The sequence below is a fragment of the Lolium perenne genome, chromosome 3, assembly GCF_019359855.2.
Source record: "Lolium perenne isolate Kyuss_39 chromosome 3, Kyuss_2.0, whole genome shotgun sequence".
NCBI classification, from domain to species: Eukaryota; Viridiplantae; Streptophyta; class Magnoliopsida; order Poales; family Poaceae; genus Lolium; species Lolium perenne.
Window position 1 is genome coordinate 53,039,046 of NC_067246.2, and position 16,462 is coordinate 53,055,507.

Below are 16,462 nucleotides of genomic sequence, written 5' to 3' on the forward strand. Positions count from 1 at the left end.
AATCAGGAGGTTCAACTATAGTAGCAGTTGTTAAGGCTTTCTTAAGAGTTTCAAAATCTTCCTTACAATCATCATCAAAAACAAATGGTACATCTTTTTGAAGAAGATTAGTAAGAGGCTTTGAAATCTTGGAGAAATCTTTAATAAATCTCCTATAAAACCCAGCATGACCAAGAACACTACGAATACCTTTAACATCCCTCGGATAGGGCATCTTCTCAATTGCTTCAACTTTAGCTCTATCAACTTCAATACCTCTCTCAGAAATTTTATATCCCAATACAATTCCTTCATTAACCATAAAGTGGCATTTCTCCCAATTAAGAACAAGGATAGTTTCTTCACATCTCTGCAAAACTTTATCAAGGTTTCGCAAGCAACTATCAAAAGAATTCCCATAGACGGAAAAATCATCCATGAATACCTCTACAATACTTTCACAAAAACCATGAAAAATAGCAGACATGCATCTTTGAAAAGTAGCAGGAGCATTACATAAACCAAAAGGCATACGTCTATAAGCATAAGTTCCATAGGGACAAGTGAAAGTGGTTTTCTCTTGATCTTTAGCTTTAACAGCAATTTGTGAAAACCCAGAATAACCATCAAGAAAGCAAAAATGAGTATTTTTAGACAATCTTTCTAGCATTTGATCAATAAATGGTAAAGGGTAATGATCTTTCTTAGTAACTTTATTAACTTTTCGAAAATCAATGCACATTCTATACCCTACAACTACTCTTTGAGGGATGAGCTCATCATTATCATTAGGCACAACAGTCATTCCTCCTTTCTTGGGAACGCAATGCACAGGACTAACCCATCTACTATCAGCAATAGGATATATAATACCAGCTTCAAGAAGTCGTAATACCTCATTCCTTACCACTTCCTTCATCTTCGGAATTAGACGACGCTGATGTTCAACAACAGGCTTTGCATCATCTTCCATATTAATAGCATGTTGGCAAATAGAAGGAGAAATCCCTTTCAAATCATCAAGAGTGTAGCCAATAGCGCCTCGGTGCTTCTTCAATATTTCCAATAACCTTTCTTCCTCAATCCCTGAAAGCTTAGAACTAATAATAACAGGATATATTTTCTTATCATCAATATGAGCATATTTAAGATTATCAGGTAAAGGCTTTAAATCAAAAACAGGATCTTCCTTTGGTGGCGGTGTTGTACCCAAATCTTCCACCGGTAAATCATGCTTGAGAATAGGTTGGCGAAGAAAAATTTCCTCAAGCTCATCTCTTTCTTTCCTAAAAACTTCACTCTCGCTATCCTCCAAATGTTGCTGCAAAGGATTGTTAGGAACAAGAACAATAGATGCACACTGTTCCATTTTAAAATCATTACTAGGCAAATCAGCTTTATAAGGAGTTTTAGTAAATTTAGAGAAGTTAAACTCATAAGATTCACCAGCAAATTTAGTCAAAATTTTCTCTTTCTTGCAATCTATAATAGCTCCACAAGTATTTAGAAAAGGTCTACCAAAAATAATAGGACAATAATCACTAGCAGCAGAACCAAGTACCAAAAAGTCAGCAGGATATTTAATCTTACCGCATAATACTTCCACATCTCGAACAATACCAATTGGAGAAATAGTTTCTCTATTAGCCAGCTGAATAACCACATCAATATCTTCAAGTTCACAAGAATCAATTTCGTGCATAATCTCCGTGTAAAGCTCATAAGGAATAGCACTAACACTTGGAGAGCGGACGAATAGCGCCCGGGCTTGGGTGGTCTGGATATCTGCAGACTTAGTGTGTGGCGATGCGGCTATGGAGCAGCATTAAATGATGCAATGCCAGAACAGGAATTGAAAGAAATACGCCGTATGATACGTGAACGGTGGCGCTGGCGCAGGAACAGGGGCCGACGATATTAATGGGGGCAGTTGGGCCGACGATAGTACATGATGTCCGGGCGGCGGTGAAACATGTTCCGCCGGCCGGCGCCGATGCCCGCCACCTTCTTCGGAGATCTGGAGCCGAGGATCCCCCCCCCCACCCCCCACCCCCCACACGGTCAGACCACATCCGCCTTGGGGCCTTTTGCAAGCCCTGCTGGCGCAAGTCAGGAGCGGCAGAGATGAAGTGGAAGCAGTCGTTGGCTGTTCTTGACTGCCCGAGGAGGATCATAAAATATTCCCCGAGGAGGTGGCGCCGGCGGCGGCCGCTGGCGAGAGTACCAGTACTGGATCGGGCAATTCGGTGGTGGGGCTCAACTGCACGGCGGGCGCTGGCGAGGAATTGCAGACGGAGGTATCCATGGCCGATGCCGGCAATGTGGGCGAGCGCGCCGTCGTCTCGAGATGGAAGAGGGGGTACTGGGCCGTCTCCCGTTTTCCTTTTTGCGATTACGCACGCCTGTGTGTCACGCTGGCATAGTTTGTTTTTGTTGTTTGATTGGATGATCCGTGTTACTTTACTCGCTCGCGCGCCTAAGTATGCCTTTTGCTTAGTCGGGCAGGTGCTAGTTGAAAACTGAGGGGAAAAATGTCTCGCGACCGCGGCCGTGCCCAGGTAGGTGCCCTGCCGCCGCCGCGCTGATCTGCCTTCTCCGGCCTCCTCCACCCTTGCTGAGGCCAGATCCGGGATCCCCTACACGCCCTCTCTCTCTCCCACCTTCCAGTCCAGCCTCGGAAGCCTGCGTCGGAGGCTGCCGAGCTCCATCTCCCCGGCAATCTTCCCTGCAACCTTCGGCGACTCCGCGTCCCGTCGCGGGCCGCGTCGTCGCTCCGCCTCGACCGGCACCACCGACAGGGAGAAAAAATTTGCGCTCGGTAATTCTCTTAGCAGGGGGGCTCTTTTTCTTGTAATGGTCACTGTTGCCCATCCAGGTGGTGTATGAAAACAAAGCTACGGTTATGATGCGACCAACCAGATTCTAAATTCTGGTTATGAAATTAGATCTACTTTTTGGTTATAAAATTAGATCTACTTTTTGGTTATGGTTGATAGCATTTCACGAATTTGTAGAATAGTTAGTCAACTTCCAGCCGAAATGGTGATAGTATGCATCCATCTCTTTACTTGGCACCTTTCAAATTAAGTTGAATAAAAGCGTGGTTTGGCGCGAACCTTGTGTAGATCTAGTGCAACAAAAAAGTTCACCTACATGGAGTTTTCAGTTTGTTAGCTGCAGGAATGACTCTGATTGTTTGCTCTTCAAAGTTGACACACGGATATGTAGGATTCTATTGCATATTAGCCTTCATCTGTAGCAGCATTTGATCAACAGAAACTGTTTCGCTGGTTGTTACAAGCCTTGAAAATGCAGTATACTTGTAACAAAAGCGTTCAGTAATTTTTCAGCAAATTTGGATACTGTACAGACTTTAATCATGCAGCGAGTAACCTTATTACATACAGAAACGCTCTATGGCAAACATGATGATGACTAGCACTCAGAGAAGCGAAAGTGCGAATCACATGCTCAGGACATATGTGCCTCCTGGATCGGCAATGTACGTGTTTGTTAAACAATTTAACAAATTGTTGTATGATAGGGACGTAGAAGAGAGCTTCCAGGAGAAGAGGACACGCCTGGTAAAGCCCCGAAAACAATGAGAATAATCGTGACTGTGGTTTTGCATGTTTTGTAATGCTTGCCATGTGTCCCCTCCTCTTTTTTGGACTGACCTGGTTTTTTTCCATTACTGTACCCCGCAGGGTGGGGTGGTTTGCAAGGTTGGTGAGCCTATGGAGAATCATGCCGCAAAGATCTACATGCGAACAATGTTCGAGAAGTTCCAGGATAGTATGTACAAGATTGGTTCTTACTACGCCGACAAGGTGGTGCCAGGGGAGATGTATGTTACAACACATTTTGATTGCGAGAGCCGAGAGAAGTGGTGCAAGGTGCAGTACAAGGTTTCGGGTAGCGGTGGCTATTACACATGCGAATGCGGCATGTATGAGCACATGGGCATGCTCTGCTGCCATGTCCTTAAGGTACAAAATGGAAGTGTTTTTTTTTCCATTTAATTGTTCTACTTTTTGGCGGCTGGCACGATCTGGAAACTTTGGTGGTAATGGCATACCTTTTTGCCCTGGTGCAGGTTCTGGTCCACCTCAGGTTCAAATTGACGGTGGACGCGCGCGACGTGTTGCCCATGCACCTGGTGCACTACCAGAAAGATCAGGGCCTGATGACATCCTTCAGTTTCCGGCATTCCCAGCTATACCTCAATTGCATGGAAGTGGGATGTAAATGTTGATGCATACACCACAACAATGGAGTCCATAAAGGTTATGGTGCCAAAGCTCAAGAAGGTAGGTGTCGAAGGGGATGGTTTAGGTCTCGAGGCGAGGCTCAACGTGAAGAAAGCTCGGGTAGATGGTGCGGCTGCACAAATGGTCGTGCAGTACCTCCACTGGGACAATGGGGTCTCTGATGCAATCAGTCTGGATGCAACCCTGCTCGCTCCATCGAAGAACAGAAGTGGTGGAAGGCCAACAAATAGCCATGACAAGCCGCCGTATGAGACTACGTCGAAGCGTACTAGATTCTACACGATATGCAGGTTCCCCGGACACAAGAGCACAACATGCCCAGACTGTCCTCCGGGGGTGGCGAAGCCTCGGAAAGAAGCAAAATGCTCGAATTGTGGTCTGCCAGGGCACAGTAACAGTAAGACAAGCTGTGTCAACAAAAATACAGCGGTTTAGCTTGTTCGTGCATTTGCAGGGATGTGCCCTAGATTGCTGTGAGGAAATTTTGGTTCCGCAATCTGCTGATAGCAGAATGAGAGATTGGAAATGTATTATCTTTTATTTATTGGACAAGGACATGTGTGCGGGCTCGCTGTGGATCGTGCCTGTGCGATGTTTGTTCTTTCCTGCAATTCTATTTTTTAGCATGATTTGTTTTTGCCATCCCCTCCCCTTCCATTGCTGTGTGTCTGGAGTTCAAAGCTTAATGGACTGTGTACTCCGTCTTCCGTATGCATTCGTTCCAATTCCAGGCTCATGATCTGATCAATTGTTCTTTCTTTGTAATATGGTGGCGAGAAGCCTGCGCCTGCTGGGGGAAGCGCCATGGGAGCTCGAGCAACCAGATCGGGCCATTGTTTTGTTGTGGATCTGGATGGGGGGTTGAGCTGCTCGGTGTGGCCCTGGATCTGGGTAATATAGCCAAGCGGATGCGGTGGAACATGATGGTCTGCTGGCTGCTGCCTACCGCGTCGAACTATTCTCTTCTTGGTTCGCACCAGAGCGTTGCTTACGTTGGAGGTAGTTGGCCGTCCGCGCCGGGCGTATTCCGTGCCTGAATTACTCCATCTGATACAGCCCCTATTATGACGTCAGTTAAAGATGCCAACGGTCTGATGTAGTGTGGATATCCGGATCACTCCAGCTCGGGCGTACTAGTGAGTTTTCGTAACACTTGCACCAATATCACATAATCCATAATAGCAATGATCACCAATTCTAACAGATAGCATAGGAACACTAGCTTGTTTGGGTTTATTAGGATGTGAAACAATATTAGAAGCATCTTCACAGAAAATAATATGACCATCCTCCACATTTTCAGTCACAAGATCTTTAATTATTGCAACAGCAGGTTCAACTTTTATTTGTTCTTCAGGTTCTACAGGTTTCTTTTCACTTTTATGAACCGCACTATTTATAACAGAGTACTCCTTCATTTTAGCAGGGAAAGGAGTTTTTTCAATATAAACTTCAGGAATAACATGATCAGCAGTTTCAACTACAACGCATTTATTAATAGATGAATCAATTTTATCTTTATACGGTTCATGATACTTATCAAAATTCTTCTTTGGCAATTCATAATGAGAGGCAAAAGCTTCATAAAGATTTACAGCAACTTGAGAATCAAGACCATATGTAGCACTCATATTACGAAATTTATCAGTATCCATAAAAGCTTCAATGCATTTATAATCATAAATTATACCTGATTCTCTATCCTTGTCGTTCTCCCAACCTTCAGTATTTTCTTGGATCCGATCAAGAAGGTCCCTTTTAAACTCTTCTTTGTTGCGTGTAAATGATCCAGAACAAGAAGTATCCAAAGAAGGTCTTGTCTTGAAAAGAAAGTCTTGCATAGAAATTATCAATAATAACATTACCAGGAAGCTCATGAATGGGGCATTTGAGCATTAAAGACTTCAATCTCCCCCAAGCTTGGGCAATACTCTCTCCATCCTGAGGCCAAAAATTATATATGCGATTCCGATCCTTATGAATTTCACTTGGAGGATAGAACTTAGAATAAAACCGGGGCACAATATCATTCCATTCAAGAGAATCCCCATTATCCAGTAATTTATACCAATGCGCCGCTTTACCGGACAGCGATAAAGAGAATAGTTTCTTCCTCACTTCATCCATAGCAATACCTGCACATTTGAATAACCCGCATAATTCATGCAAAAACAGTAAATGATCACCAGGATGGACAGTTCCATCCCCTTCATAGCGGTTATCCATAACACGTTCAATAATTTTCATAGTTATTTTATATGGTATCTCTTCCTCACCTGGCGCCTCATCCACTACCGTTGCAGTAGTAGTAGATTTCCCAAATAAAAATTGAAGAGAAGATCTCTCCATAATGACTTATAGCAGCAGGCAGAAATAAAATCAGCACAACAGTAAAGGTTTTCCTTACCAATTCCACTTACCAATAGCGCTTCACTCCCCGGCAACGGCGCCAGAAAATAGTCTTGATGACCCACAAGTATAGGGGGTGTATCGTAGTATCTTCGATAAGTAAGAATGTCGATCCCAACGAGGAGCAGAAGGTGTTGACAAGCAGTTTCGATGAAGGATTCACTGTAAATGCTCATGCACAAGTATTCGTGGGGTTTTGATGTAACAGTTGAATAAAGTACGAGTAAGTAAAGTGCGAGAGTAACAATTGCAGCGAGTGGCCCAATCCTTTTTAGCACAAAGGACAAGCCGGTTTGTTTACTTATAATGACCAAACGTTCTCGAGGACACACGGGATTTTAGTCTAGTGCTTTCGCTACATACGGCTAAATAATCTTCATTGTTATGATAAGTGTTGTGTGGGTGAACCTATGCTAATGTACCGCCCTTCCTAGGACTAATACATACTTGTGATTATACCCCTTGCAAGCATCCGCAACTACAAGAAAGTAATTAAGAATAAATCTAACCACAGCCTTAAACTCTGAGATCCTGCGATCCCTCCTGCATCGATATACCAGCGGGGGTTTAGGTTTCTGTCACTCCGGCAACCCCGCAATTGGCAAACGAATACAAGATGCATTCCCCTAGGCCCATAAATGGTGAAGTGTCATGTAGTCGACGTTCACATGACACCACTAGAAGAATAACACCACAACTTAAATATCACACCATTGAATATTACTCAACCATAGTTCACTACTAACATTTAGACTTCACCCATGTCCTCAAGAACTAAACGAACTACTCACAAGACATCATATGGAACATGATCAGAGGTGATATGATGATGAATAACAATCTGAACATAAACTTGGTTCAATGGTTTCACTCAATAGCATCAACAACAAGTAGAGATCGATACCGGGAGAGTTTCCCCTATCAAACAATCAAGATCAAACCCAAATTGCTACGGCGATGATGGTGTCCAGCGGTGATGACGGCGGTGATGATGGTGGAGATGATGATGATGGTGATGGCGATGATGTCCAGCTCGATGACGGTGACGATGGCGTCGATTTCCCCCTCCCGGAGGGAATTTCCCCGGCGGATTCCTGCCCGCCGGAGAGCTCTTTTCTCTCTGGTGTTCTCCGCCCCGCAGAGGCGGCTGTAACTCTTCGCGAGGTACCCTCTGTGGCTTAGGTTTTCGGGACGAAGGATTTCGCGAAGAAAAGGAGGCGAAAGGGGTCGTGGGCCCCCCAAACCACATGGCGGCGCGGCCAGGGCATGGGCCGCGCCGCCCTAGGGTGTGGGCCCACCCTGGGTCCTCCTGGCCCCTCCTTCTGGCTTCCTTCGTCATCTTGAAAAATAGGATTTTTGGTATAATTTCCTCCCACAGTTGATCTTCCGAAATATTGCGTTCTGACGGTGCTTTTTCCAGCAGAATCCTGGCTCCCGTGCTTGATCCTCCAATAATGATGAAACATGCAAAATAGATGAAATAACATAAGTATTGTGTCCCAATATGAAATATATCAATGAATAACAGCAAATTATGATATAAAATAGTGATGCAAATTGGACGTATCAGTGCGCCGGCAGTAACGTGAGTTATCCCCGGCGCACATGCCTAGTGCGCCGGTAGTAAGTTATTCCAAAAAACAAAACAAAAAGCCTTGCGGGGGCACTTTTACAAGCAGCCCCCTACATTCAAAATCGGAAAGCAATCGAGTCCTAGTTTGCTTTTGCACAGATCTAGATCTTGAGGGTGAGGAGGAGCTCGAGGCAGCGTGTCGGCAACGTGGTCGTCGGAGCTCAAGGCCGAGGAGGAGCTCGAGGCAGCGTGGTCGTCGGAGCTCAAGGGCGAGGAGGAGCTCGAGGATGAGGGGGGAGGAGGAGGCGGTTGTGGTGGCTCTTGGTCAGGGGAGCTCGAGGTGCAGCATCATGGCGTCTAAGTGGTAAGAGGAAGAGGATATGAGGAGGAGAAGAAGAGTAGAACGAGGAAGAGTACGTAAGACGAGGAAGAAGAAGAGAGGAAGAAGAGGAGAGCCACAAGTGGGGGAAATGAGGAAGGGAAAGAGGAGGATCCCCCGGTTTCAACTTATATACCTAAGGTTACCGCCGACGCACCAAGTAAGGTGGTGCACCGGGGGTAAATTTTTATTTATTTTCAACAAAATCTAAAACATGAAAAAAGTCTTGTTTCTGTTTTGAATTTGGCAAATCTATTTTTTTTTCTAAACGATCGTAGATAACTTTTGATACAAAAAAGTTTTTCATCGGAGGTCGTATGCAACCAGAATTCCCGTTTTACCGAAAAATGACGCCATTTTGCATAATATATCGAAATTCATGTTTCTAAATTTTCATCAATACTAGATGGCATAACACATGGTCATCTTGAAGGATTTTTGTTTTTTTGAAATTTCTATCTTTTTTTTTTCAAAACTGAAAAGGCGGTTCCCGGGGAGGGGGGGGGTGGAGAGAAAATATGTGCCCCCTTAACCCCCCCCCCTCGCGCCTCTATGGTGGTGCGCTGGTGGTAAATTGTCTACCACCAGCACACCACCATAGAGGCGCGCCCGAGGCATGGGGGATCGAATTTTTTGATCTGGCCCGAACCTCTTCGAACTTTATCGGCGGCGCACTAAATTTTTGGTGCCTCGGCAGTATCAGTTCTTCGCCGGCGCGGCCCTATTATGGCGTGCCGACGGTATTTTGCCATCGGCGCGCGTCAATATTGGTACACCGGCGGTAACCCGTGCGACTATAGGTCTTTTCCTAGTAGTGGCGGATATACGCCTACATATGATAGAGGAGAATACGAACCGGATGATTAATGGTGGCAGAAGATAGCGGAGAGGAAGGCCGAGTGTCTTGCTCAAGTTGTCATCAGACCGTGAGGGCCCAGTTCATATTTCTCATTTGTCAGGAGAACCAAAACCCTGTCTTGAATCATTAAGCTTCCTGTATCTTCATTGTTGTTAGCATAATCACTCGTGACCAGAAAAGTGTGATCATCTCAAAACAAATAAGTTAGTTCTCATAGAGCCATAGCTTGGAACTATTTCCTTTTTGTTTATCTCTCTACACTTGCTACTGAGTTTTTATTCGAATATCATATTAAAAGAACATCGTAGTTATAGCATAAAAGATAAACTTAATAATAAACATGTAATTATAAATAATAAATAAATCTTATTATTATTTCATCTAGGACATAACTCCTTCACCAGCAACCCCGTGAGAGCGTCCCGGTGCGCAACTGCTCGATTACGCCGAACTAGATCTTTCTATGCCTGGTGTCCCTTAATTATATGCTTTGTGAGAAAGTTGGAACTTGTGTACGAACACTTCGACATGATGTGTAAGATGCGTCAGATTAGGTCTGTGATGTTTGAACGAAGAAGAATCGATTAAAATTGGGTTTCACATTCACATGATCACTTCCTCCATTCGTTTCGTCTCTTCTTCCACGCCATGGGATTACCCAGGTTATACTACCAGGCGTCATAGGACACCGGGTAGAAATTCAATTCTTCAATAAATTTCATCTATTTAGTGTGTGTGTGTGTGATACCTCTACTCTAGGTGAAAAATATGCGTGGCTTACTAAGTGGCACCGACTTGATTCTGGTCTAGGTCTGCCCCTGCTCCCGGCCTCCATTGTTTCCCGTAACGCCGTTGGCCATTCGTCTAGATGCCACGACTCTACAGTCTAATGAAGCTTGAAGCTTTTCAAGATGATAACACGTACTACTAGACTAAGATGAGTGCAGTTGCTTTTTTAGAGAAAGATGAAACTAGTTATATTGGTTATATGGATGTATTTCAACCTTAGGAACATATTTACTACCTTTATTTTCATTAATAAGGCACATGCGTACTTGAAGATGAACTTTGATCAAAAAAAAATTGAGCAACAAAATATTAATTATAGTGCAACATAATTAACTAATATCGTTGAATTCGTATTGAAAAACACGTGCTAATGATGCTAATTTTATACCAGAATCTTTATATATTTGAAGTTATTCTTAGTTAAAGGAAAACATGAAAACCAAAAACATCTTATTCATTGAAGTTATTCGTATAATTTACATTATTTCCATTTGCTGTTTTAACCCAGGTGAGACTGCGAGGTAAAAGGAGAGGCTCGCCCGAGAATCTGGTTGGCCCGCATGTTCCTAATTTGCCCACGCCTAGTTAACCACTCTCATTCTCTCTCCTGCAAGGTGATATAATAATAATTAATTAAGACTCATTAGGAGACTAGACGTGCAGCCGTGACAGCCAGAATCAACCAATTTCTTCCTACACTCGGCTCGATCTGCATGCACCAATCTCAACGAGAATGGACTTGGTGCATCACGCACGCTAGGGCATTAGCAGCAAATTAGAGACACGTCCCATGTACTGATATACTTACTACACAAAGGTTTTTCACCAGGAGTAGAAGATGGTAAGAAAATATGTTGTTCATTTCCGTGCGATGCGACTGATGACTCGTGTACAAAGGTTTTTCAACCGGAGGGGTGAAGGAAAGGGGTGGGACCCAGCTGTCCAAGGCACAGATCCTAACAGAATCAGGTGGGCCCTGCTGTGGCCGATTCGCCCTGATCACGCACGCAAATCTCCTGCTGCACGTCCACTCCCACGCCTAATCCTCAATTGATATCATCGGATCAACCGCAGTTGCATGTGCCTCTCTAACAAACTTTTCGCCACGTCATCCATCCTCCACGCACAAGCTGATTTTAGCCGTCGCCGGCGCTAGCTATCATGACCATTATGCTAATCATAGGGAGTATTACTTCAAAAATTTCTCATCACGTTTACTAGGATGGATACACATGAATATACGAATCTACGCATACGAACATTTATTTTTGCAGTTTTATCTCTAGTATAAATTTTGTTCAAATAATGTCCGAAAAATTGTGCATACGAAGAATAAGGTGCAGATCAAATAACATTTGATGGCTTGTTTTCATCCTTATAAATTGCACACTTATCGTGGAATTTACTGTAAAATGCCTAGAACGGGTTTTTAGTTTGTTTGGGAACTCCGGGAACGCGTTTTTAGTTACTAAAGAAAAATATTGGTTTGCTTTTTTAGCGTAAAGTAGAAGGTGGGAGCTTCGGGAAGAAACATTGGAAGTGCCTACTTTTAGCTAGACAATCAATCAAATAAAAATGGTAAAAATAGTCGAACACGCACACCCACACACACGAAATATTTCGCCAAAGGCGCGGCCCAAGAAACGGCATGTTGTTTTCTTGTTATTCCTCTTCTCATATCCACACTAAGCATCTCAACTAGCACACGCACATGCTTGTATCATCCACCCTTCGTTGTTGAACTAATGCGTATACTCTTTTTTTTTGTCAAAATCTAAGATGTATCAAAAGTAATTAAGTGTGTGTGACTCATTCTTGTTCGACTAAGAAGTAACTTAATTTCGGTAAGGCATCATCATCGAATCTTACTTGTAAGTCATGTTGCAATTCAGGATTAACACGAATCACAAAGTAACTCAATGGCTTCTGCATTTTCCTAAGTTGCAACCCACTTGCAAATAGTAAAATCATAATTGAAACGTCACGTGCGAATGAAAATATCTCATTTGCAACACATTCTGCACCTCATGGCTAACACAACTCATGACGTAATCCAACGGCCTAGGAGTTGACTAGGAATTAAGCTAATTTGTAGTTGACTAAAAATTAGCAAAACTGTTATAGCAAAGATTTTGACATCTACAATACCAACACAATATCATTAAATACTTGCAAAATTCTATTTTGAAATTATATATGCATAGTATTATAATTGTCAATAGTCTCTATACAACCTAGATCAAATTTTACCTAGCTTGACTTTTCAAAAGAACTGCATGCTCTATTGTTTAGGAAATCTGGACAGGGTGTTCCTACACCCAGGTGCATTTGCACCCTTTATTTGAAATGCATATTAAACATTTTTACAATTGTCACAAAATAAAAATAAAAATGTCCCGTATATACCTTGACATGTTACACGCTCACAAAATTATTTGAGCAAAAACCGATATGTTGTGCAAAAATGAAAAAATTCATGTGCTAAAATAGTCTATTTCTCATCGCATTATTTGTCTTTTTACACAGGGTACAAAAATTGTCGGGTTTATGTGAAAACTTACATGCACATATAGAACATGTCCCTCTACTATTCTTTTGCCTAAATTCTTTACATTTTTAAATATATTTTGTACATACCGGATGAATATGCAACCGGGATCAGTTTTGGTTTTCGGAGGAAATCTTGGCTAGTAAGCTACTTTGCTAACTCAGGATAGGAATGGGCCGGCCCGGACCTGACCCTGTGGCCTCAAGGCTAATATACGAGGCCACGGTTCGCCCCTTTTTAAAAAGGTCAGCGGCCTCGCTGGCCCAATGGGTTTTTCGGGTTGATCCAATATTTAGATATAATATTTTTTTCAGCTGTGTTTATCTATACCTAATAATAAGGGCAGTGCTGAGCGTCCCCCGGGGGATCAAATCCCCGGATCCCCCGGGTCGCCAGCCGTTGGATGCGGTTGATCAAGTCCATTCATTCGGAGTCAACGCTCCAGCGCAGTAGAAAAAGAAGCGTAAGAAACACATCGCACGAGGGATATCTGCAGTGCCAACGTCGTGGTCCGTCCCCTACGCCGGTAGAGCTGCCGCCCGCCACGCCGGCAGCACTGTCGCCCTCTCCACTGGCATCTCCGGCGACGTAGACTTCTCCGCGTACTCGCTCAAGCGAATCGGCGCTCCTGGACCCATCGCCATAGGCGCGGTCCGCTTGGCCCTGACCCGCGACCAACTCCGTCGAGGTAGCCGTTCAGCGTCGGCGAGGTCGCCATCCACGCCCCGTCGTAGCAGATGTCACGAATGGTCAGAGCAGACGCTGTCCACTATAGTAGCATTCGCCGCCTCCCATTGCAGCAATCGCCGTTCGCCATGGGAGCGTTTCCCCACTGTGGCATTGTCGCCGGAGAAGACAGCCGGAACCTTTGCAGCATCCCTGTCTCGTTGGTAGCTCGCAGCAACTCATGGCGCCCATAGTAGCAACGCCGGGCGCCCGCTGACTGCAAGTCACCGCTGCTAGTAGCAAGCCGGCCACCGCTCGCAGCAACTGCCATTGCCGCTGGCTGCAAAGCATGGCGCTGCTAGTAGCAACGCCGAGTGCCGCTCGCAGCAACGGCCAGAGAGGCATCTTGGGGCGGATTGTAGCAACGCCGGGCGCTGGGCGTAGCGCCGCCGGCGACGGATTGAAGCAGCGCCGCCGACGATGAATTGAAGTAGCACCGACGGTGGACGGACTGTAGCAACGCCGGCTACCTTTGGTAGCATCGCCGGCGGCCTTTGGTAGCAGCGCTGGCGGCAGATTGTAGCAGCGGGCAGCCGAGGCGGGCGGCTAGTAGCAAAGGCGAGCACGGTTTGTAGCAGGGTCGGCGACCGGGGGCAACAAAGGCCTGGCGGCCGCTTGTAGCAGCGGACGGCCGTGCGGACTCCGAGGGGTAGGGGCAGCGTGGCTCCGCGATGGGCTTGTCGGCGTCGATGCAGACCTCGAGGAGGCGCATCTCGCCGTCGTCCTAACTGCGGCCTTCTTGGCCACGAGGTGGCGCTGCGGCCGGCGCACGGCTTTGGCTGGGGAGCTGGGACGATCTGGCGCGTGGAGGATGGCGCGGTGGCTCAGTGGCGGAGGCTTCCAAGGCCGGCGGCCGGAGCTACGCGAGCAGCGAAGAGGTAGGGAGACGCGGCAACGGGAACGGGCTTGGAGCTGCGCAGCCGATGGTACACGGTGGTTGCATCGAGCTGATTTGGGGGAGGTTGGAGATTTTCTTTGTGGACTAGTACAAATGCCCGTGCGTTGCAACGGGTCTTCAAATTTCATTTTTCAGTGCACATATATAATTCATAACTCAATATAAAACTTTAAAATAAATCAGGGATATCATAATGTACTACCATGTGATAATACCGGACGCAATAAGAAACATTATTGTTATGCATCTGTTTGGTTTCAAGTTCTAGATCTTTTTGTTACTCTTTCGCGCTAAGTCCCACACATGTGTTCTGGGCCGTTAGGTATAACTAAAAGAATACTTATTTCCTGATTAGTCCAAACAACACTATGATATTCATAAATATTCGGAGACAACCCTTAATCGTAGCCTTCTGTATCAAACATATAAAAGGGGCTTTGCAAACATTCGGTAATGGCAGGTGTAAACTCCATCAACTGGCCAATGGTGCGGATGCTAATTTTTTTAGATAGCTATTCCTTGACCGCTCCAAAAGAGGATGACCATAACACATGCACATTTAGGTTGAGGCTGAGTGAAGATGCACGTCTAACATGCCAAATACATTGCAACCATATAATTTAAATTGTGTCTATGAGTTAAATTGTAGAGCTCATCCCATAATTTATCCTCTTCAAATTGTGACCGTCTATAAAGGCACCAAGAACGAATGTCCCTTTAATCATAAGTTAGTCATATTATTATTTTTTATATTTTTTATGATGCTACTAAGTCTCATGCAACAATTTTGAATAACCCTAGCATATCTTTCCTTTTATCAAACCAAGGAATCAAGAAACACACAATTGCCGGTGAAAAAAAGTGTACATTGACATAACCATAACAAAAATATGTGTGTAATATTATCCGAAATTACAATTAACACCCCAGTCACATGATGAGGCCCTTCTCGAGCAGCTCGAATCAAACATGTCACTCCTTGATAACCAAAAATACAATATTCAACACTTTACCAACCACTCACCCTCCATGTCACCACTATGACGGTAGCTCCACCGGCTACATGCAAGAAACATCACACTAATGTATACATCCAAAAACTTAACCAACTATTATAAAACTGAAATAATACAAATGAAATTTCAAAATATCCATGTTTATAAAACTGAAATAATACGAATGCAACTTCAAAATATCCCATGTATACCCTAACTTCTTGTTGATGTTGATCGATGTACTTATGAACACCAATCATATCATGGTTCAGCCGTTTTGCAAGCCATCCACGATATCCTCTTTTCTCTAATTTCAGCGCGTTGTCAGCAGTTGATGTATATATTTGTGTTCTTGATTAGTATCTCGATCACATATAACTGAACAGATCTAAAGTGTCAGATTAAGTTCCCCCTCAAGCTGCATGATAAAAGGCAGACACAGGTTCAGCGCGAGAAGACAAATAGCTTAACTGTTAACCCGCAACGAGGCTGACCATTGCTCTCCTATGGGTGTTTCCTTTAACAATGGAACATCAAAAGTGTTTCAGTTATTCTATAGGTTGAGCATAAAATGTGGAGATTTAATTCAGCCTTGGTACCTAGTATTTTTTTGTTTAGAAAACTTAGTTATAAATGTTATACTTGCAGATAGAAAGCTAAGATGTTCAAATCAAAGAATCAACATGCTAAAAATTGTAAAAGAGGATGTGCACAGGTGAATGAACTTCTGCTCATCACTTTCTGCTATGCTATAAGAGCTGGAATTGTGATATCTACTGAACTGTTCATACCCTGGATAACAAATAACTCACCATATCGCAGGCCCCCTACAATATTGGGGGACACATTTTTGCAGCCAGTTCCAACAAACACTACAATATCTATGGCTTGGACCCATAGACCTGAAATACCATATGAAAGTTTAAATTTAAATTAAGACAAGCTTAAGATTAATATTCAAGAATGGAAACGTTTCAAATCCCTATTATTGCATTCAAGAGCTATATTTGAAGTTTTGAGATTGGAAGATTTACTA

General features: G+C 44.0%; 1 protein-coding gene and 1 long non-coding RNA gene across 2 annotated transcripts; one reads left to right on the plus strand and one right to left on the minus strand.

The window, feature by feature from the left end:
* Window positions 1–2,598: 2,598 nt before the first annotated feature.
* On the plus strand, window positions 2,599–4,892 carry LOC127341246 (uncharacterized). The gene is made up of 4 exons (XM_071827953.1): window positions 2,599–2,797; window positions 3,524–3,563; window positions 3,687–3,968; window positions 4,076–4,892. The coding sequence occupies exons 3-4, from the start codon at window positions 3,717–3,719 to the stop codon at window positions 4,232–4,234; spliced, it is 411 nt and encodes a 136-aa protein (XP_071684054.1). The 5' UTR covers window positions 2,599–2,797; window positions 3,524–3,563; window positions 3,687–3,716; the 3' UTR covers window positions 4,235–4,892.
* A 10,391-nt stretch (window positions 4,893–15,283) lies between these two features.
* On the minus strand, window positions 15,284–16,399 carry LOC127341245 (uncharacterized). The gene is made up of 2 exons (XR_007875374.1): window positions 16,239–16,399; window positions 15,284–15,844 (listed from the first exon to the last, which is right to left on the minus strand). It is a non-coding gene; the product is annotated as an uncharacterized lncRNA (long non-coding RNA).
* Between the last annotated feature and the right edge of the window lie 63 nt (window positions 16,400–16,462).